Raw genomic sequence first — 21915 nt, forward strand, 5'->3', positions numbered from 1 at the left:
GGCATCGCTCAGCATTTATTGCCCATCCCTAGTTGCCCCTCAAGCTGGTGGGAGTGAGCTGCCTTTCGAAACGCTGTAGGTTAATCCACAGTGCCCTGCGGAATCGAAGTCCAGGATTTTGACCCAGTGATGCTGCAGGAACGGCCCATATATTTCCGAGTTGGGATGTTAAGTGGCTCGGAGGGCCACTTGCAGGGATTGATGTGGCTCAGCGGTTAGCACTGCTGCCTCACAGCACCAGGAACCTGGGTTCGATTCCACCCTTGGGTGAATGTCTGTGTGGAGTTTGCACATTCTCCCTGTATCCGTGTGGGTTTCCTCTGGATGCTCCGGTGTCCTCCCACATCCAAAGGTGCGCAGGTTCGGGTGGATTGGCTGTGCTAAATTGTCCCGTAGTGCCCAGGGATGTGTGGGTTAGGGTGGATTGGCCGTGCTAAATTGTCCCGTAGTGCCCAGGGATGTGTGGGTTAGGGTGGATTGGCCGTGCTAAATTGTCCCGTAGTGCCCAGGGTTGTACGGGTTAGGGTGGATTGGCCGTGCTAAATTGCCCCGTAGTGCCCAGGGATGTGTGCGTTGGGGTGGATTAGCCGTGCTAAATTGTCCCGTAGTGCCCAGGGATGTGCAGGTTCGGGTGGATTGGCCGTGCTAAATTGTCCCGTAGTGCCCAGGGATGTGCGGGTTAGGGTGGGTTCAAGCAGGATGGGTCTGGGTGGAATGATCTCGTGGACTTCTTGGGATGAAGGGCCTGTTTACACACTGTAGGGATTCCATAATGTTTGCTGACCCTTGTCCTTCTGGATGGAAGTGTCCGTGGGTTTGAAAGATGCTGTTTCAGGAGCCTTGGGGAGTCGCTGCAGTGCATCCTGAAGACGGTACACACTGCTGCGACTGAGCGTTGGTGGCAGAGGGAGCGGATGTGGTGCCAATCTAAGTGGGAGGTGGGGCTGCTCTGTCCCGGACGGCAGCGTGTTTCTCAAGCGTGGGGAGTATTCCATTAAACTCCTGACTGGGGCGCCCGTTTTAAATCGTCCCTCCCAAGGATCGACACACTTGGGGAACGCTACGTTTTTGTCTGCAAGAGTAGGTTAGTAACGCGGTTGTCGGAAGGCGAGAGCAAGGGGCCCATTCCGACCCTCTCCCCACCCCCGTCTGTGCTAGCAACTGCGGAGGTGGGGAGGGGGGGGGTAAGAAACGGACCGCAAAGCAGTGAATGCGACAGTCTGTGAAGCAGAGGTGTTTCTTTTTGAGTTTAATTACCATAAAAGTGAGCTCCCTGCCTGACACTGGTGTAAAAAGCCACTATTTGCACAAACAATTCTTTTCCTTTTCGAATGTAAAATAAAATTTTGTCAGCTATCAGGTAGCAGGGCAGAAAGGGGAGTGGGGGGGGGCAGTGGGAAGGGGACATTAGGGGTTGACGCATCTGCAAAAAAAGGCTGGTCTGGGTGAATCAGCTTCCTCCTGTTAAACAGCTACAGCTCCAGCCTAGAGGAAACAGAGAGACAGAGACAGAAATGAGTTAGAGTCAAGGTCCACGTTGTGCTGTGAACAAAGAACAGAATCAATTCTCCAAAGTGCACGTGCATTTGCACGGCGCCCAGAACTCAGCAGGACAGGGGCACGATGCGGGCGTCGAGACGCTGGTGACACCTTCCAGGGATTAACCCCTGCCCCGAAAACAACGTCGCCAAATATGTTCGCAGGCACCAAGCCCCTGCTACGTTTAGGGAGCGCGTTCCCGACCTCAGGCTGCACTTAGGAAAGTGTAGAGTGGCTGCGAGGGCCTGGAGGTGGTGACAGAGGAGGGGGGGGGTGTAGGGGGCTGGAGGAGGTGACAGAGATAGGGAGGGGGTGTAGGGGATGGAGGGGGTGACAGAGATAGGGAGGGGGTGTAGGGGATGGAGGGGGTGTAGGGGATGGAGGGGGTGACAGAGGTAGGGAGGGGGTGTAGGGGCCTGGAGGGGGTGACAGAGATAGGGAGGGGGTGGAGGGGGTGACAGAGATAGGGAGAGGGTGTAGGGGGTTGGAGGGTGTGACAGAGATAGGGAGTGGGTGTAGCAGCTGGAGGAGGTGACAGAGACAGGGAGGAGGAAGCAGGGAGGCTGGGGGCATGCGCAGCTTGCCTCATTAACACCACATTATTCACGAAGGAGGTGGGCAGCTCCTTACCCCCTCTTCCTTTGTCTGGGGGTCTATGACGTTAGCCACTTCCCTCTCTGTATTCTCGCTCGGGGTCAGACCGGCCTCGTTCTCCTCGTTGCCCTTCCCCTCACGGCCACACTCTCCTTCCAGGGCTGGGGCAGGCTGGCTCTCCTCCCCAGCGTCCTTACGCCCTTCCTCCTCCTCCTTGGAATCACACAGCCGCTTTGGGGAAACCTGAGAAACAAGAAATAGTCAGGCCGGGAGAGCAGGGGCACAGAAACGGGGAAGGAAATGGCAGCTCTTTGCCACAACAACAACATGACTCTTGGGCGTGTGTATGAGAGAGAGCACGCGCGAGAGAGAGAGGGCGCACGCGTGTGTATGGTCAGAGGAGGAGAAGCGAGAAGTTCGGGGGGGGGAATGAGAGACACAGAGAGAGATAGGGTGCAAGGTGGAAGTGGGGGCGAGCAAGAGAGAAAGGGGAACATGGGCCTGGTGACAGATAGGGGTGAAAGTGGGGGCGAACGAGAGAGAGGGAAAGCAGGGATGAGAGAGAGGGGGAAGTGACGGGGGCGGGTGGTGAGAGACGGGGTGAGTGGGTATGGAGTGCGAGAAAGAGATGGTGGGGGCTGTCGAGAGGGAGAGAGAGAGAGAGAGAGAGGGGAAAGTGGGTGGCAAGAGAGACAGAGGGAGGAAAGTGTGGGTATGTGAAGTGGTGGAAAATGGGGATGGAGGCAAGAGAGGGGGAAAGACACTTGGGGGGCAGGTACATAGCTCCTTCAAAGGGGAGTTGCAGGTAGACAGGGCGGTGAGGAAGGTGTTTTGTACGCTTCCCTTTATTGGTCAGTGCATTGAGTAGAGGGAGTTGGGAGGGTCATGTTGCAGCTGTACAGGACATTGGTTAGGGCCACTTTGGGAATATTGCGTTCAAATCTGGTCTCCCTGCTACAGGGAGGACGTTGTGAAACTTGAGAGGGTTCAGAAAAGATTTACAAGGATGTTGCCGGGACTGGAGCTACAGGGAGAGCCTGAATAGGCTGGGGCTATTTTCCCCCAGAGCGTCTGGGGCTGAGGGGTGACCCTATAGAGGTTTATAACATCATGAGGGGCATGGACAGGGTGAATAGACAAGGTCTTTTCCTCAGGGTAGGGGAGTCTGAAACTAGAGGGGCATAGTTTTAAAAGTGGCCTTTCTCACACAGAGGGTGTTGCGTGTGTGGAATGAGCTGCCAGAGGAAGTGGGTGGAGGCTGGTACAGTTACAGCATTTAAAAGGCATTGTAGAGGGGTTTGGGCCAAATGTTGGCAAATGGGTCTAGATTAATTTAGGATATGGGTCAGCACAAACGAGTTAAACCGAAGTGTCTGTTTCTGCGCTGTTCAATTCTATGACTCTATAAAAGTCGGGGAAAGAGGGGGCGAGGAAGGAAGAGTGAGAATGAGAGAGATAGAGAGAGAGCGCGAGAGAGAGAGAGGTGAAGGGGAGGAGAGAGGGGAGGAGGAGAGAGGGGAGGAGGAGAGAGGGGAGGAGGAGAGAGGGGAGGAGGAGAGAGGGGAGAGGGGGAGAGGGGGAGAGGGATAGAGGGGAGAGGGATAGAGGGGAGAGGGATAGAGGGGAGAGGGATAGAGGGGAGAGGGATAGAGGGGAGAGGGATAGAGGGGAGAGGGGAGAGGGAGGAGGGGGAGAGGGAGGGAGGAGGGGGGAGAGGGAGAGAGGGAGGGAGGAGGGGGGAGGGGGGGAGAGGGAGGGAGGAGAGGGAGGGAGGAGGGGGGAGGGGGGGAGAGGGAGGGAGGAGAGGGAGGGAGGAGAGGGAGGGAGGAGGGAGGAGAGGGAGGGAGGAGGGGGGAGAGGGAGGGGGGAGAGGGAGGGGGGAGAGGGAGAGGGAGGGGGGAGAGGGAGGGGGGAGAGGGAGGGAGGAGGGGGGAGAGGGAGGGAGGAGGGGGGAGAGGGAGGGAGGAGGGGGGAGAGGGAGGGAGGAGGGGGGAGAGGGGGGAGGAGAGGGGGAGAGGGGGGAGGAGAGGGGGAGAGGGGGGAGGAGAGGGGGAGAGGGAGGGAGGAGGGGGGAGAGGGAGGGAGGAGGGGGGAGAGGGAGGGAGGAGGGGGGAGAGGGAGGAGGGGGGAGGGGGGAGGGGAGGAGGGGAGGGGAGGAGGGGAGGGGAGGAGGGGGGGAGGAGGGGGGAGGAGGGGGGCGAGGAGGGGGGGGAGGGGGGAGGAGGGGGGGGGAGGGGGGAGGAGGGGGGGAGGAGGGGGGGGGAGACAGAGAGAGAGAGAGAAAGAGACAGAGAGAGAGAGAGAGAGAGAGAGAGAAAGGGTGAAGGGAAAGAGAAAGGGTGAAGGGAAAGAGAAAGGGTGAAGGGAAAGAGAAAGGGTGAAGGGAAAGAGAAAGGGTGAAGGGAAAGAGAGTGAGAGAGAGCAAGAGGGTGAGGGGTGGGGTACAGAGACGGGGTGAGGACCAGGGAGACGGAGCCCCACCCACGGGAGGGCCGTACCTTTGTCGGAGTGACCGACTTGCGTTTCGATCCAGTCTTCTCCAGTTTGTCCTGGTCTTTCACCGGCTCATCGATAACCAGCTTGCCCTCCTCATCACTGCTGCCCTCAGCATTCTCCTTCTTCTCCGCATCGCCCTCCCCCTCCGAGGAGCTCTGGTTTCGCTCCGGCGCCTGCATGGAGAGGTCAGAAAACAGTGCACCCTCGCTCGGCAGCACCCAGTCCCCCCCACCCACTGCCAAAAGCCTCGCCTCTTTCCTGTGGGTCACAAGCTGGCTATGTCTACCCCTCCCTGGGGCAAACTGGAGGGTAATTATATTCCCATTGGGACTGGAGTGAGTGGGTTCAGAAGAGATTCACCTGGAACACGGGTTGACTTATAGCGAGAGGCTGGGATTTCTATTACACTGAAGCAACAGAGTTCGAAGGGATACAGAAAATGATGAGGGGTGTAGGTAACGCGAACGGTAGCTCTCTTGTTCCTAGGGTGGGGGGATTTAAAGACTATTTTTAAGGTGAGCAGAGAAAGGTTTAATAAAAAGCATTCGGGGCACATTTTGTTTTTTTTGCTGCGGAGAATGGTTCGTGGGTGGAATGTACTTGCTGAGGAAGTGGTGGGTGAGTGGGTACAGTTACAACGTTTAAAAGGCATTTGGAAGAGTGCATGAGTAGGAAAGGTTTGGAGGGATATGGGCCAGGAGCAGGCAGGTGGGAAGAGTTCAGTTTGGGATTATGGTCGGCACAGACTAGTTGGGCCGAAGGGCCTGTTTCCGTGCTGTACGGCTCTGTGCCTGGACGCAGCCTGCTACCCGAGAAATCGCACAAGGGCGTATCGAGGGAGGAAGGGAAGCAGCATTTGGTCAAGGAGGCTGGATTTGAAGGGAGCTGACAGAAGGGCGGGCTGGAAGAGAAAGGCAGGAAGGCGGAGGGAAAGGGGAGACACAGGAAGGAGAAGCTGAAGCAGAGAGTGGGGAGAGGGAGAGGGAAAGGGGCAGGGGGCAGGAGGGGATGACGGAGATAGGGAGGGGGTGTAGGGGCCGGAGGAGGTGACAGAGATAGGGAGGGGGTGTAGGGGCTGGAGGGGGTGACAGAGACAGGGGAGGGAGTGTTGGGGGCCGGTGGGGGGAGGGGGTGACAGAGACAGGGAGGGGGTGTTGGGGGCCGGAGAGGGTGACAGAGACAGTGAGGGGGGTGTAGGGGGCCGGAGGATGTGACGGAGATAGGGAGGGAGGTGTCGGGGGCCGGAGGAGGTGACAGACACACGGAGGGGGACTGTCAGATTTCACAGGGACCCACGGGGGGCTCAGTGAGCTGTGCCGAGTGCCCAGGGCAGACAGAGAGCGAGATACTAACCTGGTAACCTGACTTCTTGACCGTGGGATTGTTCTCGATCTCCCACAAGCCCTCGCTGAAACCTTTTCGCTTATTTGGCTTCCCCAGCTTCTCCTTGGATTCCTCGTAAGGGAACAGATCCTTGGGCCCAAGGAAGGCACTGCAAGAGGGAATGGGCAGGAAAATAAATATCCGGACCCCTTGCTCCATATCAGCTCAGATAGTCAAACAGTCATCAGCTTAAAATGCCACTCCGAAACTCAAAATCCCCAGGCAGACACACCCAGGGCAGGAGCTGTGTGTTGTCTGGAGCAGGGGGCAGGAAGGGTTAAGTGGGAAGGGGTCACGGAGTACAGGGGACACGCCAGAGGGTTCAGGGGAAGGGTGAATGTGGGACGTTGATGGACAGGAACAACAGGAACCTATCGAGCCTGGCCCCAATATTCAATACGATGGCGGCTGATCAAACATTTCAATGCCATTTCCCCATGCATCCCTCCGGGAATGAGAAATCTACCTTAAACACCCTCAAACGCTAAACCTCTACAGCTCTCCGCGGTAAGGAATCCCAAAGATTCACCAGCTTCTGACTCAAGTAAGGTCTGCTCAGTGGCATCCCCCTTATTTTTTAAACCGTGACCTCTGCCTCTAGACTCTCCATCCAGGAGAAACGTCGTGCGTGCATCAACCCTGTCTATCCTTTTAAGTATCCTGTATGTTTCGGTGAGATCACCTCTCATTCTACAAAACTGGAGAGTTTCAGGCTTCATTCTCCCAATCTCCTTCCATACGACGGTCCCAGCTTCTTGGTAACAATTCTGGTGAACCCTCGCTGCAAACCCACTGTGGGATAACATCTTTCCTGGGAAAAGCAGACCGGAACTACACTCCAGGTGTGATCGAACTGAGCTCCTGGACAGTCGAAGCAAGACCTCACTACTCCTGCACTCAAATCCTCGCACAGTCGAGGCTAGCCTTCCACTAGGCTTCCTAATAACTTACTACACCTGCATATCAGCCTTCAGTGACTTATCGATAAAGGTACCTGTTTCTTTACATATTTACACTTTCCAAACCCTAACCATTTAAGAAACATTCTGGGCTTGTGTTCCTCCTACCATAAACTCCCGTCTTCCCATACTGTATTTGATCTGCCACATTTTAGCCCATACATCAAGTCAGCCCAATTTCTTTACACCGTCCTGAATGAGAGATAGACACATAGATAGTGAGAGAGACAGAGGGAGACAGAGAGAGGGAGAGGGAGACAGAGAGAGAAAGAGAGAGAGAGACAGACAGACAGAGAGACACCCACAAACACACAGAGAGAGAGACAGAGACAGAGACAGCAAGCGAGCAAGACTGAGAGAGAGAATATGAATGACAGAGAGAGAAAGAAAGAGAGCGAGAGAGAGGGACAGCGTGAGAGAGAGAGAGAGAGGGAGAGAGACATATTGAGACAGAGACAGGAAGGAGAAGCTGAAGCAGAGAGTGGGGCGAGGGAAAGGGGCAGGAGGGGGTGACGGAGATAGGGAGGGGGTGCAGGGGCCGGAGGAGGTGACGGAGATAGGGAGGGGGTGCAGGAGGTGACAGAGATGGAGAGAGAGAGAGCGAGGGAGGGGGGTGGAGAGAGCGCCTCTGGCAGGGTGGATGACACGGTGCAGTGCACTCTGACTTACGTCTCGTGGGTGCCGAAGAAAAAGATGGGGTACTTGTTGGACGGCGATTTCACAGCTCCTTCCGGAAGCTCATCGATCTGTGGATTCAAACAAGAGACAGAACTGAAAATGGGAGCATTGGCCTCGGTGTCACGTTTGGCTCAAAACCAGATTGTTCAGGGTTAATCGTTCAGGGCAGGGCACGAAGCAATCCAAGTAAAATACATGAAAGGCAAGTGGAGTGGAAGCAAAATTGTAATGACCTTGGCTTGGCTGCGCATGGCGACACCTGGCCCTGCTCTTTTGCACGGAGAAAAGTACTCAGTGCAGCATGGAACATCACATTTGGAACAGCGTAACGGCGGGGACTTCTCCCAGCTCAGGGGCCATCTTTAAACATCAGACTGAGCCTGTTGCTGTGTAAACGGAGACAGAACTCCGAGCTCCAGCTATCATCGAGGAGCCCAGATGGGTAAAAGACTGAGACAGCGAGACTCACCTGTTGAGTGCCGAAAGTAGCCGCAACTAACAGATTCATTTATTGGTTTGCCTGTACTGAAGTGAAATTAAACTGTTTTTGTGTGAAAATAAAATCTGGAATCCATCGTCAGAAATGTCCTTTAGGGAGGGAAATCTGCTATCCTTACCTGGTCTGGCCTACACATGACTCCCAGACCCACAGAGACTTATAAATGCCCATCTGGGCAACGAGTGCTAACATAGCCAGCGAAGCCCTCGTGTGAATGAGGATGAAGCTCATAAATCTGTTTTACGTCACGTGTTCATTTCGACGGGATCATGAACAAACCCTTTGGGCGTTTTCAGTGTAACGATACCAGCCCAGATGGGATGGATACTGTTGCTGATCCCCTCTCGCACCCCTCCCTCACCCGTGAAAGGAGGGTGGGGTCACTGTGCCCCTCTGGTCTTGCAGGCCAATCACAAAAATAGGGCAGCCACTCGAGTCTGCTCTGCCCTTCAAACCCGCCCAGTTTTGAGCCTCAGGGTTCCGTCTGAATATTTTTAACAACGTGACAGGAGGCGCACTTCTCCAAGAAATACAATCAGCTGCCCAATCAAAAATAAGCCTGCATTCCTCTAGCGCCTTCCATCAACGCTGGGCAGCGCCAAAGCACTTCGGTGCCTGCAACGGAGCCCGCTTTCAGTCCTTCGCCGCCGCAAAGCGGTGAGAGGAGCGGGCAGTCGATACACACACGCGCGCGCGTGCACATGCCCACAGCAAGCTCCCACCGCCCCCCTCCGCACACACTCCCTGGCTGTCGATGCGAAGGGAAGCATGCCAGCCCAATCACAACAAGTGAGGGGAGGAAGAGGAGGCAGGCATGTGGACTTTTTTTGGGGGTGGGCACAGTAGAGGAGATCGCGAGACCTTAAGAGCCGACAGAAGCAGGCCATTCAGCCCTTCAAAACTGCCCCACAGCCATTCAAGGAGATGCCGGTCTGATCACTCGCAACTCTGCTCTCCCGTCCCTCGATTCCCTTCCTGACGAAAGGCCTTTCTATCTCGGCCTCGAATAGTCTGAGTGACCCAGCCTCAACAGCCTGTCTGCGGTAAAGAGCTCCTCTCCCCTCGCAGGGTAGAAATTCCTCCTCTTTCTCGTCTTCGATGGGAGACCCCTCACTCGGAAATGATGCTTTCTGGTCCTAGACGGTCCCACAAGGAGATACACCCTGGGGAGAGCTGCAGAACAGAGGGACTTGGGGGTTCAGGTACATAATTCTGTGAAACTTGTCTCACAGGGGCATGTGTTTAGCACTTTGCCTTCATTGCTTAGACCTTTGAGTATAGGAATGGGGCATCAGGAGGTTGTACAGGACATTGTGAGCTGGAGCACAGTTCTGGTCGCCCTGTTACCGGGAGGATATTATTAAAACTGGAGCGGGTTCAGAAGAGATTTACCAGAATGTTGCAGCGACTAGAGAGTTCGGGTCGTAAGGATAGACTGGGACACTTTTTAACTGGAATGGAGGTGGTTGCGGGATGACCTTATTGAGGTTAATAAAATCATGAGGCACACAGACAAAGTGAATAGCATAGCTCTTTCCTCCGGGGTTGGGGGGTCACAACTAGGGGGCATATTTTAAAGGTGAGGAGAGAAAGATTTAAAAGGAGCCTGAGGGGCGACATTTTCCACACAGGGAATACTTCATATATGGAATGAACAGGGAAAGTGATAGTTGTAGCTACAGTTATTTCGACAGGTACACAAGTGGGAAAGGTTTAGAAGGGTAAGGAGGGGTAATGCAGGTAGTCAGGACTGGTTCAGTTTGGGAATGTGGTCAGCCTGAACGAGCTGGACTGAAGGAACAAAAACAAAGTTGCTGGAGAAGCTCAGCAGGTCTGGCAGCATCTGTGAAGGAGAAAACACAGTTAACGTTTCAGGTCCGGTAACCCTTTCCTCAGACAGCTGGGCTGCGGGGTCTATCTCCCTGCTGTATGACTCTATAGGCTTTCCGCATCTACCCTGGCAAGCCCCCGAAGAATCTTAATCAAAAAAACAAAAGAACTGCGAATGCAGTAAATCAGAAAGAAAAACAGAGATTGCTGAGTAGGTCTGGCGGCACCTCTGGAGAGAAATGCGAGTTAACGTTTCGGGTGGCCCATCCTCAGAACTTTCCACTAAATGGTCACACCTCATTCATCCAAACTCCAGTGAGCATGGGCTCCAAATAACCCTGCTCATCCTCTCCTCATCACAGGTGGTCCCTCCATCCCTGAGCGAACCTTCTCTGGCTCCAGTCTATCTTTCCTGCTAGAAGGGGGCGCAGGGCTGTTGGCAGCGTTCCACCCATGGGCCCGAGTAGATCAGCAAGGAGCTGCGGGCGCTCTGACCCGATGGGAGGCTCCAACACAGTATCTCTGACATGCCCGGTCAAGCTGGGACCCGCAATCGGCCGATAAACCGACATGTCTCTCTCGCCCACGCACACGTGCTGTCGGCATTATCTTAAAACTAACAAAAAAGGCCCTGTCACTGGGTTGCGGGGAGCAGAAACAACCTCCCGCACCTCTGTGAATGTTTACATTCTCCGCAGGCAGGGTTCTGTGCGAACAGATTGATAACAAGCTTGCTGAAAGCGGACTCTGCCCTCCCCTGCGGCTGGGGCTCACTCACTCTGTACAGCTATCTCCTCTCACACCACTTACTGACCACGAGCACTTGACACAAAATCCCACATCGGGGCCCGACAACAGGAGTAAGGGGAAGGTGAAATTTGCATCCTTACCCAGTCTGGGCCTACACGTAACTCCAGGCCTTACAGCGATTGAAAGGGGTTGGCGGGGGGGCTTGCATTTTTCTTAAAGAATGGGAAGCAACCATATTACCTATGGTCTTGCTGAGGACTCGTCACTGACAGTCCCTCCATCTCCGAGTTCAGCCCAGCAAACCTGGCTCCGGGGGAGCGGATCTGTTCCCAGTGTTCCACCCGTGGGCCCCGGGTAGAATCGAGGGGCTGAGCGGCCGACTCCGAATCCAACTCTCGTCCTACGCAGCAGGCAACTATTCCTCTTTCTGTCTGCCTCGGCCTCTATCCGTCACTGAGCTTCCCTTTTTTGACAACATCCATCTTCCCTGTGGCCTACGCTAGTGGCTGGTGCTAGCCATCTCGATGCCTCCACCCTGCACCTCCTCCCTATCTCCATCCGTCACCTTCTCCAGCCCCTACACCCAGGATTCAGAGGAACAGGGGCATCCGCTTGCCCTACTACACGAATCGAATCGCCGCAGCGGGCGTTTCAAAAGGCAAGTTGAAATGCGGGCAGATAGTACAAGGGAAATGGAGAATCAAAGGAAGGAGGTTTTGTAAGTTGTAGGGGGAGAAGGCGGCTATTTGGCCTGTCAAGTCTGCTTTCAATGGGTGATGCGCTCATCCTCGACTCCACTTTCCCGCCTTTACCTCCCCCCACCACTCGCATAACCCTCACTCCCTTCCTGATTAAAATTCTGTCTCAACTTTGAATGACCCAGCCTCAACAGCCCTCTGCAATAAAGAATTCCCCAATATTCACTTCCCTCAGGGAGAAGAAGTTCCTCACCACCTGTCTTCAAAGGATGACCCCTTATTCTGAGACGATGTCCCTCTGGTTCCTAGACTCACCCACACAAGGGGGGAAAACGACCTCTCCATTTCTTCCCTGTCAAGTCCTCTCAGGATCTTCAGGCCTTGATGAGACTACTGGGTATAGTTTTGGTTTCCGCCGCAGGAAGCAAAGAGATTATCGCACTGGGCAGCAGTTCAGAGAAGGTTTGCTCAGCTGAAAGACTCTGATTTTGACAAAATAAATTTCTGGAGGCTTTGCGTGTCTCTCCCCAAGTCTCGAGTTCCCCGCAAACCGCTCCCTTTTTAAGGAAAGATTCTCCCACCCACCGGACGTCCCAGATTACAAAGATCAGCTACGTCAAAAACACAAATTCTTTCTCTCGAGGTCTTTTCCAACGCCTTTCACGCATCCCCCCCACCACCAAACCTTCTCACCTCTGAGCTTTTCCCAGTTTTTCTCCACACAGCCCGACTCCCCTCTCGTCCGGGTTCTGTTCTGGGCAGTCTCCCTCTGCACCCCTCTCCTAGAGGTCTCCATATTCTTCCTGAAGTACAGGGGGCCCAGAAATGGACGCAGTAATCCAGTCTTGGCTGACCCAGAGCTGACCGTCTCTCTAAAATGCCCCAGATTGCTTCCATTCAGTCTGTCTTCACCGGAGTTCAGAAAAATGAGTCGCGATTGAAACTTATTAAAATTTAACAGGGCGGGGCAGACTTCATTCATGGAGGAGGTTTACAAACAGGGATGCTGTAGCTGTATAGGGAGCTGGTGAGGCTATACTTGGAGTACTAGGCACAGTTTTGGTCTCCTTACTTGAGAAAGGATGTACTGGGGGGGGGGGGGTGCAGGGGAGGTTCACTAGTTTGGTTCCAGAGTTGAGAGGGTTGGTTTAGGTGGAGAGATTGGATTGACTGGGGCTATACTCATTGGAATTTAGAAGGAAGGAAGTGGTGGTGGGGGGGGGGTTCTTATAGAAACATATAAAATTATGAAGAGAATAGATAAGATAGAAACAGGGAGGGTGTTCCCATTGGTGGGTGAAACGAGAACGAAGGGGGCACGGCCTCAAAATAAAGGGAGAGCAGATTTGGGACTGAGCTCAGGAGGAACTTCTTCACCCAAAGGGTTGGGAATCTGTGGAATTCCCTGCCCAGTGAAGCAGTTGAGGCTAATTCGTTGTATATTTTGAAGGCAGAGACAGATTTTGGAACAGTGGAAGGATTAATGGTTAGGGTGAGCGGCAGGGCAAGTGGAGCTGAGTCCTTGAAAAGATGCGTCAACAATCTTATTCAATTGCGGGGCAGGGTCGAGGGGGTCAGATGGCCTCCTCCTGCTCCTCGTTCTTTTGTTTTTTTTTAAATTTTGTTTTTGTTTAATTTGGTCACGGTCTTTGCAGGCTGGGCCCAGCATTTATTGCTCACTCCTAGTTGTCCCCTCTGAGAAAGTGGTGGCTTGCCCCGCCCCACCCCCCACCTTTCCTGTACAGAGGGAGGCAGTGCCCTGGAATCTCAAAGAGAAAGGGGAGGAGAGGAGGGGTAAAAAGAGCCAGCTATTGGCATGGTGCCCACTGGCGTACTCCCACAGCGCACCGACACTTAATCTATCTCTCAGTCTCTGAAGAGTCTAATCCTGAGGCTGCTTTGTTTGATCCTTAACATCATCCAACTATAATCCCCAGGAAAGTACCGCACAGTCGCTGAGTACTAGACAGATGGTGTGTGTCTGGGAAACGGAAGGACAGAGAGTCACGACACTCAGGCTGGAGTTTACAGTCAGTGTGAGAAATTCAGCAACAGCTTACAGTCATGTAGCACAGAAACAGACCCTTCGGTCCAACTCGTCCAGGCCGACCAAATATGCTACATTAATCCAGTCCCACTTGCCAGCATTTGGCCCATATCCCTCTAAACCCTTCCTATTATATACACATCCAGACGCCTTTTAAATGTACCAGTCCGTACCACTTCCTCTGGCAGCCCGTTCCATACACGCACCACCGTGTGAAAAAGCTGCCCCTTCGGCCCCTTTTAGATCTTTCCCTTCTCACCTTAAACCTAGTTTTGTAGTCCCCTACCCTAGGGAAAAGACTTTCACTCTATCTGTGTCTCTCGTGACTTTATAAACATCTAGAAGGTCACCCCTCAGCCTACCCAGTCTCTCCCTGCAGCTCAAACCCTCCAACCCCGGCAACATCCTTGTAAATCTTTCCTGAACCCTCACAAGTTTCACAACAGCCTTGCTACATGGTTTTTTTTTAATTCACGGGGGGGGACATGGCTAGGCCATGATTTACTGGTTGAAGAGATAGGATAGGCCAAGGAGGACCCTGAACAGGGTAAGGGTCAGAAAGCAGTTCGGGCGGGGGGGGTGGGGTGATTTTCTTGGGTTAACACGTGGTTCTGGATTATCGTAAGCATACAGTAAGGACAGACAGTGGCAGATCCTTCAGGAGTTGTTCGAGATAGCAAGGCAAGCTGCCCAGCCACTGCCATCAGACTGCAACTCAACTGCGGGGGTGGCGCAGGCCTGTGCCAGTGCTGGAGACTAACAATAGTGCCTGCACATTTTCTCTCAGCTGGAGACGAGTGACAGAGAAATTTAGTGGCAGGGAACAAATATCGAGAGCCCACCGAAGCAGCACCTAAACAAACTGATCGATCGTTGACTTTCCATTCGTCACAGGCTTCTGACTGGCTCAAGACAACCAGCCACGATGTTAAGGCTCACTTTCCAACCCCATCCTCTCTGACCCTCAGCACCAGGCCCCTCCAACCTCCCATGGGCAACAACTCAGCAGGCGCTGAATTTTTCAGCTACAGACAGACCACCTTGTTTTCAAAGGGCAATTAGAGTCATTAACAGCCCAAAGCTCTGATAATTTCACAGCAATTACCATGTATGTGTCCATCTGCCTGTCTTTTGGGGTGCACACATAGCTGTGTGCGTGTGTGCGTGTCTATAGGTGTGAGTCTGCCCGTCTATAGGTGTGAGAGTGTGCGTGTGTGCGTGTGTCTGCCTGTCTGTAGATGTGACAGTGTGCGTCTGCCTGTCTGTGTGTTTATGCGTGTGTGTCTGCCTGTCTGTAGGTGTGCACGTGTGTGTATCTGCCTGCCTGTCTGTAGGTGTGGGTGTGTATCTCTGCCTGTCTGTAGGGGTGTGTGTGTGTGTGTGTGTTGCCTGTGTGTAGGAGTCTGTACGTGTGTGAGACTGCCTGTCTATAGGGGAGTGTGTGCATGTGTCTGTCTGTACGTGTGTGTGTGTGTGTGCACACACATGTGCATGTACCTGTACGTGTGTGTGTGTGCGTGCGTCTGTGATGGTAGTGAATAAACAGACTGCCGCACAGATACAGGGCGTGGGCACAAATCAATTGGGTAATAGACCGGGAGTCTAAAGTTCACGTCCAACACCCTGAAATCAAGTCAGCCGCTCCCATCGCTTCAACATGCCAGAATAGACATGCCAGCCCTCCCAGCAACAATCCCATTCCAGAGATCTCTCAGAGCTGAGGGGTGACGGGGCTGGGGGAGCCTGTTCTGTCATTCAACTGGAGCACGGCCAATGTACACCTTGAGTCCTTCCACCCAGTTTTGTTTCTGAACACCCGGCCAGACAGTATGCACTGTGAACTTTTTCAATCGTCTCTCTTTTTTTGTCTGTGCGAGAGACACCTCGGAGGAAATAGATTCTTACTGAGTCCTTAATTTGTTCTTTTTATTGAACTTGAGAGTACAGAGGGAAGCCATTCGGCCCATCGTGTCTGTACCGGCTGCTGAAAGAGCTACCCAGCTAGACCCACTCTCCAGCCCCATCTCCTTGGCCGTCTAACTTCATTGCTTTCAAATACTGTTCCTTTTTTTCGGTTTGCTTCTGTTTCCGGTTGAGCATGGGGATTATCTCCTGTCCCTAACTGCCCCTCAAGGTGGTGGTGGGCCATCCTGCCGAACTGCTGCAGTCGGCAGGGTGCACGTCCCCTCGGCCCCTTACACGCCCACACCTCAAGGGCCGACCATGATCGTTTGAGGCCTTACGCACCCTAGGTCACCTCAGGAACGCAAGACCGTGAGCTGGAGGCCCAGATCGGTCTTGTCGGAGTTCCTGGGGGAGGCAAGAGATCCCTGAAAACAAACAGCACCGAGCTCCTGTTCCACAGGGACCGGCGTTCTCGCTCCCGCGGACTCAGGCTCAACATCGGGGAACTACTGGAGAACTCCAGTGGGGGCACTGTTACTATTGGAGCATCTAACCATGCCAGAGGGACAGGCTAACACAAAATTGGAAGTACGATTGAAGGGTTGGATGGGGTGGGGGGGGGGGGGGGGGGAGGTCACAATACATTGCTGCTCACGGGAGATTGCTGTGCACAGTGAAATGACCCACTGCACTCCCAATACTACAGCTCTGATTTAACAATCCTCTGAGCCTCGGGGCGCCCCGAGACTGCGATAAAGGGTGCAACGGAGACTGGAGATCTTTCGGCCCACCTGGGGTCCCTGCGATACAGTGTTGGGGGGTGGGGGCAATGGTGGCATTGGGGTGAAACGGACCGCCATACAATGCCAGGTTGAGAAGCAGCGTCTGGTGACAGAGAGTCACGTGCTCCCAGAAAACACCGACAGCACCCACCCTCGTGCTCCTGAAGGCGGGTCAGCGATCCGCCCCCTTCGGAGACCCGTTCCGCTGCTCCGAACCAAATCGGATAAGCCACCCAGAGAAGCCAGCGCATTGTCAACTGCCATTTAGCCCGATCTGAGGGGTCTTCGCCCTCCCTCCCCGATCTCCAGAGTTTGAAACGAAGCAGTTATTAATTTTTGTTTTTGAAAACTTTCAGAAAACTCTGTAAACACAACCTGGCCAAAACGATAAGCAGGCTTTGCAACGATCCCACATTTTAAAGAGAGTGAGACACTTGGATTCTGAAATGAGACAATGCTATTAAAGGACATCCCTGAAATCTACGCACCTGCATGAACTCCAGCCTCATTTTCAAAGTATTCTTAAGCCTCAATTCATTACTGTCACCGTGTAATCCAATCCTGGCAGATTTAACTCATGTCAATCCCTTCAATTTCACTCTAACATGTACTGACCATCCCTAATTGCCCCCTGGTGAAGGTGGCGGTCAGCTGCCTTCTCGAACTGCAGGAGTCCTTGAGGGCCAAGGGTGAGAGAGACCCGGATTCCGAACCAGCAAGATTTCCATGGATGGCTCATCCCCTTGGTTGAAGACGGGTGCTAATCATTAGAATTCCGACAGTCTGGGAGCAGGCAATTCGGCCCATCGAGTTCGCACCAACCACAGAAAGCGCATCCCACTCAGTCCCAACCCCTACCCTATCCCCGTCTTTTGCATTTCCTATGGCTAACCCCCACCCCACACCCAACCTACACATCCCTGGGCACTACAGGACAATTTAGCATGGCCAATCCACCCTAACCCGCACATCCCTGGGCACTAGGGGACAATTTAGCATGGCCAATCCACCCTAACCCGCACATCCCTGGGCACTAGGGGACAATTTAGCCCGGCCAATCCACCCTAACCCGCACATCCCTGGGCACTACGGGACAATTTAGCCCGGCCAATCCACCCTAACCCGCACATCCCTGGGCACTACGGGACAATTTCGCATGGCCAGTCCACCCTAACCCGCACATCCCTGGGTACTACGGGACAATTTACCACGGCCAATCCACCCTAACCCACACATCCCTGGGCACTACAGGACAATTTAGCACGGCCAATCCACCCTAACCCGCACATCCCTGGGCACTAGGGAACAATTTAGCACGGCCAATCCACCCTAACCCGCACATCCCTGGGCACTAGGGGACAATTTAGCACGGCCAATCCACCATAACCCGCACATCCCTGGGCACTAGGGGACAATTTAGCACGGCCAATCCACCCTAACCCGCACATCCCTGGGCACTAGGGGGCAATTTAGCACGGCCAATCCACCCTAACCCGCACATCCCTGGGCACTAGGGGACAATTTAGCACGGCCAATCCACCATAACCCGCACATCCCTGGGCACTACGGGACAATTTAGCACGGCCAATCCACCCTAACCCGCACATCACTGGGCACTACGGGACAATTTAGCACGGCCAATCCACCCTAACCCGCACATCCCTGGGCACTATGGGACAATTTAGCACGGCCAACCCACCCTAACCCGCACATCCCTGAGCACTAGGGGACAATTTAGCACGGCCAATCCACCCTAACATGCACATCCCTGGGCACTAGGGGACAATTTCGCACGGCCAATCCACCCTAACCCGCACATCCCTGAGCACTAGGGGACAATTTAGCATGGCCAACCCACCCTAACCCGCACATCCCTGGGCACTAGGGGACAATTTAGAACGGCCAATCCACCCTAACCCGCACATCTTTGGACTGTGGGACGAAACCCACACAGACACGGAAAATGTACGAACTCCACACAGACAGTAGTCCTTGTGTGTGTGTGTGTGGGGGGGGGGGGGGGGTGGTGGTGGTGTAATGCACACCTCAATAAGGAATGTCCTCATGGCTTTCTCCAAAGGGATTAATTACTACAAACAAAAGGGGCAAATATCCCCAGGGTTTACCCCCAAAGGAGGGAAAATGTCCCCAGGCAGATAAATGCACACCACAGCTCCCTGGGGTGTTATCTCCAGACCTTCTACCCTCCAGGGGTTAATCCCTACAGCTCCTGCTACTTTTCCAGGGGTAATACCAACAGTTCTGTTGGGGGGGGGGGTAATCGCCACAGCTTCCCCCCAACTTACATACAATTCCTACCCCAGAGGGGTGATCCATACAGTTCCAACTCCAGGTGGTCATCACACCTCCCCAATACCCCGATGGGGGAAACCTCAGTCTTTATCCAGGTTGGGGGTGGGGCTAACAGTCACGGTACTTGCCCCCAGTTGCTGATCCCCACCAAGCGCTCTACATTTAGACCCCTGGCGGCAATCCCTGTAAGTTTACACCTCTGCCCCATCGCCAGAAGGCTGCATTCGGGGTGGGGGGAGCAGCACCACGCCCCATAGCGGGTAATCAGCCTCCAGTGATTGACACCCTGTCAGTTTGAGATTCCCCCCTCCTCGCTGAGCAATATCCCACAATCCGCTCGGAGAACACCACCCAAACAAATGGGTGACAGTTCCAGTGGGTAATAATTCATTCAACTCTGTAGGGTTCTCACTGGACACCACCACGGGCCCCTTGCGCCAACCAAGTGTGTCATATCACTCAATCCCAGTTGGTAATGCCCCCCAACCCTCTTGCTACACCCTTATGGTTAATAACACACTCCTCCCCACCACCGGATACTCCCTTCCCCCTCACCGATACTGCCCTGTATCAGCAAATAATATATTCCTCCTCCATTCACTGCACGCTCCTCCCCATCCTATATATCCTTCCCCATGTAAACCTGCACCCCCAAGGGGGTAATACTCCACCCACACTTTCCTCTCATCTGTAGCGCCCATTTATACCCACCCCATGTTCGCCTGCACCCTCAGAGGGTAACAAACCGTCCCCATGTACAGTATACCCTCTCACCCTGTGAATAACACTCCTTGTCCCATATATATGCCCTCCTCCAATAAGTAACACGCCTCTCCCCAAGGAATACCTCTCACGTATAATACCCCCCTCCCCTGTGGGTAACTCCTCTCCCCAATATAATAACCCCTTCTCTCCCCTACATAATACCCTCTCCCCTGGAGGCAACTCCCCTCCCCCACATAATAATTGCCCTCCCCCAGGGATACTTCCACCTCCCCTACATAATAACCCCCTCCCGCATATATTAACCCCGTCCCTTGGGGGTAACTCCCCTCCTCTCTATTATACGCCCTCCAGGGGAGAGAGTGGGGGTAAGTGCCCTCTGTTACATAATAAGCCCCTCCCCCAGGGAGTAACTTACACCCCTGACTTAATATCCCTCTTCCCCAGGGGAACCACCCCCTCGCCACTCTTTCATATTACGTCCCACCCCCACATGGTAAACCTCTCCCCCGGGTTAAACCACCCCCCACATAATATCTCCCTCCCCAGAGTAATTCACACCCACCCCACATAATAGCCCCCTCCCCCAGGGGGTAATATATCTCATAGTAATCCCTCCCATCTGGGGGGTAATACCCACGCCCCCCAGTACCCCACCTCCCCCAGGGGGTAACATCCACCCCACTCATACTAACTCTCCCTCCCCCAGGGGGCAACACCCACCCCCCCATACTAACTTCCCCTCCTGCAGGGGACAATGCCCACCCCCACCATAGTAATCTCCCTCCCCCAGGGCAAATACCCACCCCCACCATAGTAACTCCCCTCCCCCTGCGTTTAATACCCACCCCACCCATACTAACTCCCCCTCCCCCAGGGGGAAATACCCACCCCATCCATACTAACTCCCCCTCCCCCAAGGGGCAACACCCACCCCCCCCATACTAACTCCCCCTCCTACAGACAGTAGTACTCTCCACCACCACAGTAACTCCTCCCCAGGGGGTAATACCCACCCCACCATAGTAAGCCCCTCCCCCAGAAGGTAGTACCCACGCCCCACAGTAATCACCCTCCCCGCCATAGTAGTCCCCCCTCCCACAAGGGGGTAATACCCTCCCACGGCAACACCCCCTCCACCAGGTGGTTGTACCCACCCTGCCATAGTAGCCCCCTCTCCCAAAAGGGGGTAATACCCCCCCATTGTAACTCCCCCTCCCCCAGGGGGTAATACCCACCCCCCCACTACAGGAACCCTCCGCCAGGGGATAATACCCACACCCCCCACTACAAGAACCCTCCCCTAGGGGGTAATACCGAACCCCCCCACTACAAGACCCCTCCCCCAGGGGGTAATACCCACCCCCCCACTACAGGAACCCTCCCCCAGGGGCTAATACACCCCCCCCATAGTAACCTCCCCCCCCCCCAGGGGGTAATACCCACCCCCCCACCACAGGAACCCTCCCCCAGGGGCTAATACCCACCCCCCCCATAGTAACCTCCCCCCCCCAGGGGGTAAAATCCACCCCCCCACCACAGGAACCCTCCCCCAGGGGCTAATACCCACCCCCCCCATAGTAACCTCCCCCCCCAGGGGGTAAAATCCACCCCCCCCCCCACCACAGGAACCACCCCCACAAGGGGGTAATACCCACCCCAACGGCTTACCCGTGCCGGCCAGTGCGGGTAACCCTTCATTTTGGCGAACACCAGGTCCCCGGCTTTGTAATCCTGCTGGCGGTTCATCCGCGACATCGTGCCCGCTCTCGGTGCTGCCCTCCGCCGCCACCGTCTTGTCCCCCCACCCTCCCGCCCCCCCCCCCGGGCCTCTGTCCTTCTGTGTGCGCGCCTCTGGCCCCGGGCCTCAGCCTCGGTCTCTCTCCCCGCGCCTCTCGCCCGACTCCAGGCCCCGCGCCTTCCTCCCGCTCGACCCTCTCCGCGCTCCTCCCGCCGCCCTGGAGGACCCGCCGCTTGCCGCCGGCCGCCTCCCGGTCCTCCAGGCGCGGCCAGCCGAGCGCGGAGAGATCGACCCCTTAAAGGGGACTCCTGCGCGCATCTCCCCAAATGTTGTCTCTGGGCAAGGGGAGATGTTGGGGGTATGTTGGGCGTTGGAGGGGTATTGGAGAGTGGTAAATGGAGGGGAGGGGTAAAGGGAAAGGTAGGAGAGGACTAAATGCAGAGTTTGGGGTAAAGGGGTGGGGGAGAGGGAAAAGGAGTTTTTGGGGTAAGGGGGAGTTGGAGGGGTAGAGGGGAGGTGTAAATGGTTGGGGTAAGGGGGAGTTGGAGGGGTAGGAGAGCAGTAAATGCAGTGTTTGGGGTAAAGGGAAGTTAGAGAAGGGTAAATGGAGGTGTTGGGTTAAGGAGGAATTGGAGGGGTAGAGGAGAGTGGTAGGAGAGGGGTAAATGGTTGGGGTAAGGGGCTGTTGGAGGAGTCGGGGAGAGAGAGGAGAAGAGGGGTAAATGGAGGGGTTTGGGTGAGGGCTGGAGGTGAATGGAGATGTAGCAGAGAGGTAAGTGATGGGCTTGTGGTAAAGGGGATTTGGAGGGGTTTGGGTGAGTGGTTGAAGGTGAGGGGGAGAGGTAGGGCGGGGGAGGTGGAGGGATTGAACTAAGGGGGAGTTGAAGAGGGTAAGGGGAGGGGTTTGGGTGAGTGGTAGAAGACGAGGCAGAGGGGTAAGTAGAGGGACTAAGGTTAAGGGGTGTTGGAGGGGTAAAG

The 21915-nt window shown here is 54.8% G+C and overlaps 1 protein-coding gene across 1 annotated transcript; it reads right to left on the bottom strand.

The window, feature by feature from the left end:
- Positions 1–1234: 1234 nt before the first annotated feature.
- LOC125449727 (hepatoma-derived growth factor-like) lies at positions 1235–21148 on the bottom strand. The gene is made up of 6 exons (XM_059643048.1): positions 20868–21148; positions 7641–7717; positions 5983–6121; positions 4632–4802; positions 2170–2376; positions 1235–1485 (listed from the first exon to the last, which is right to left on the bottom strand). Exons 1-6 carry the CDS (start codon positions 20952–20954, stop codon positions 1465–1467), a joined length of 702 nt encoding a protein of 233 aa, XP_059499031.1. The 5' UTR covers positions 20955–21148; the 3' UTR covers positions 1235–1464.
- Between the last annotated feature and the right edge of the window lie 767 nt (positions 21149–21915).

Source organism: Stegostoma tigrinum, chromosome 47 (genome assembly GCF_030684315.1).
Source record: "Stegostoma tigrinum isolate sSteTig4 chromosome 47, sSteTig4.hap1, whole genome shotgun sequence".
Taxonomy (NCBI): domain Eukaryota; kingdom Metazoa; phylum Chordata; class Chondrichthyes; order Orectolobiformes; family Stegostomatidae; genus Stegostoma; species Stegostoma tigrinum.

Coding starts and splice junctions, on each gene's coding strand:
- LOC125449727 (XM_059643048.1), bottom strand. CDS start 20,954: ATGTCGCGGATGAACCGCCAGCAGGATTACAAAGCCGGGGACCTGGTG. Junction 4,803..5,982: donor TCAAGAAGTCAGGTTACCAG/GTTAGTATCTCG, acceptor CTCTCCATGCAG/GCGCCGGAGCGAAACCAGAG. Junction 2,377..4,631: donor AGTCGGTCACTCCGACAAAG/GTACGGCCCTCC, acceptor CTTGTTTCTCAG/GTTTCCCCAAAGCGGCTGTG.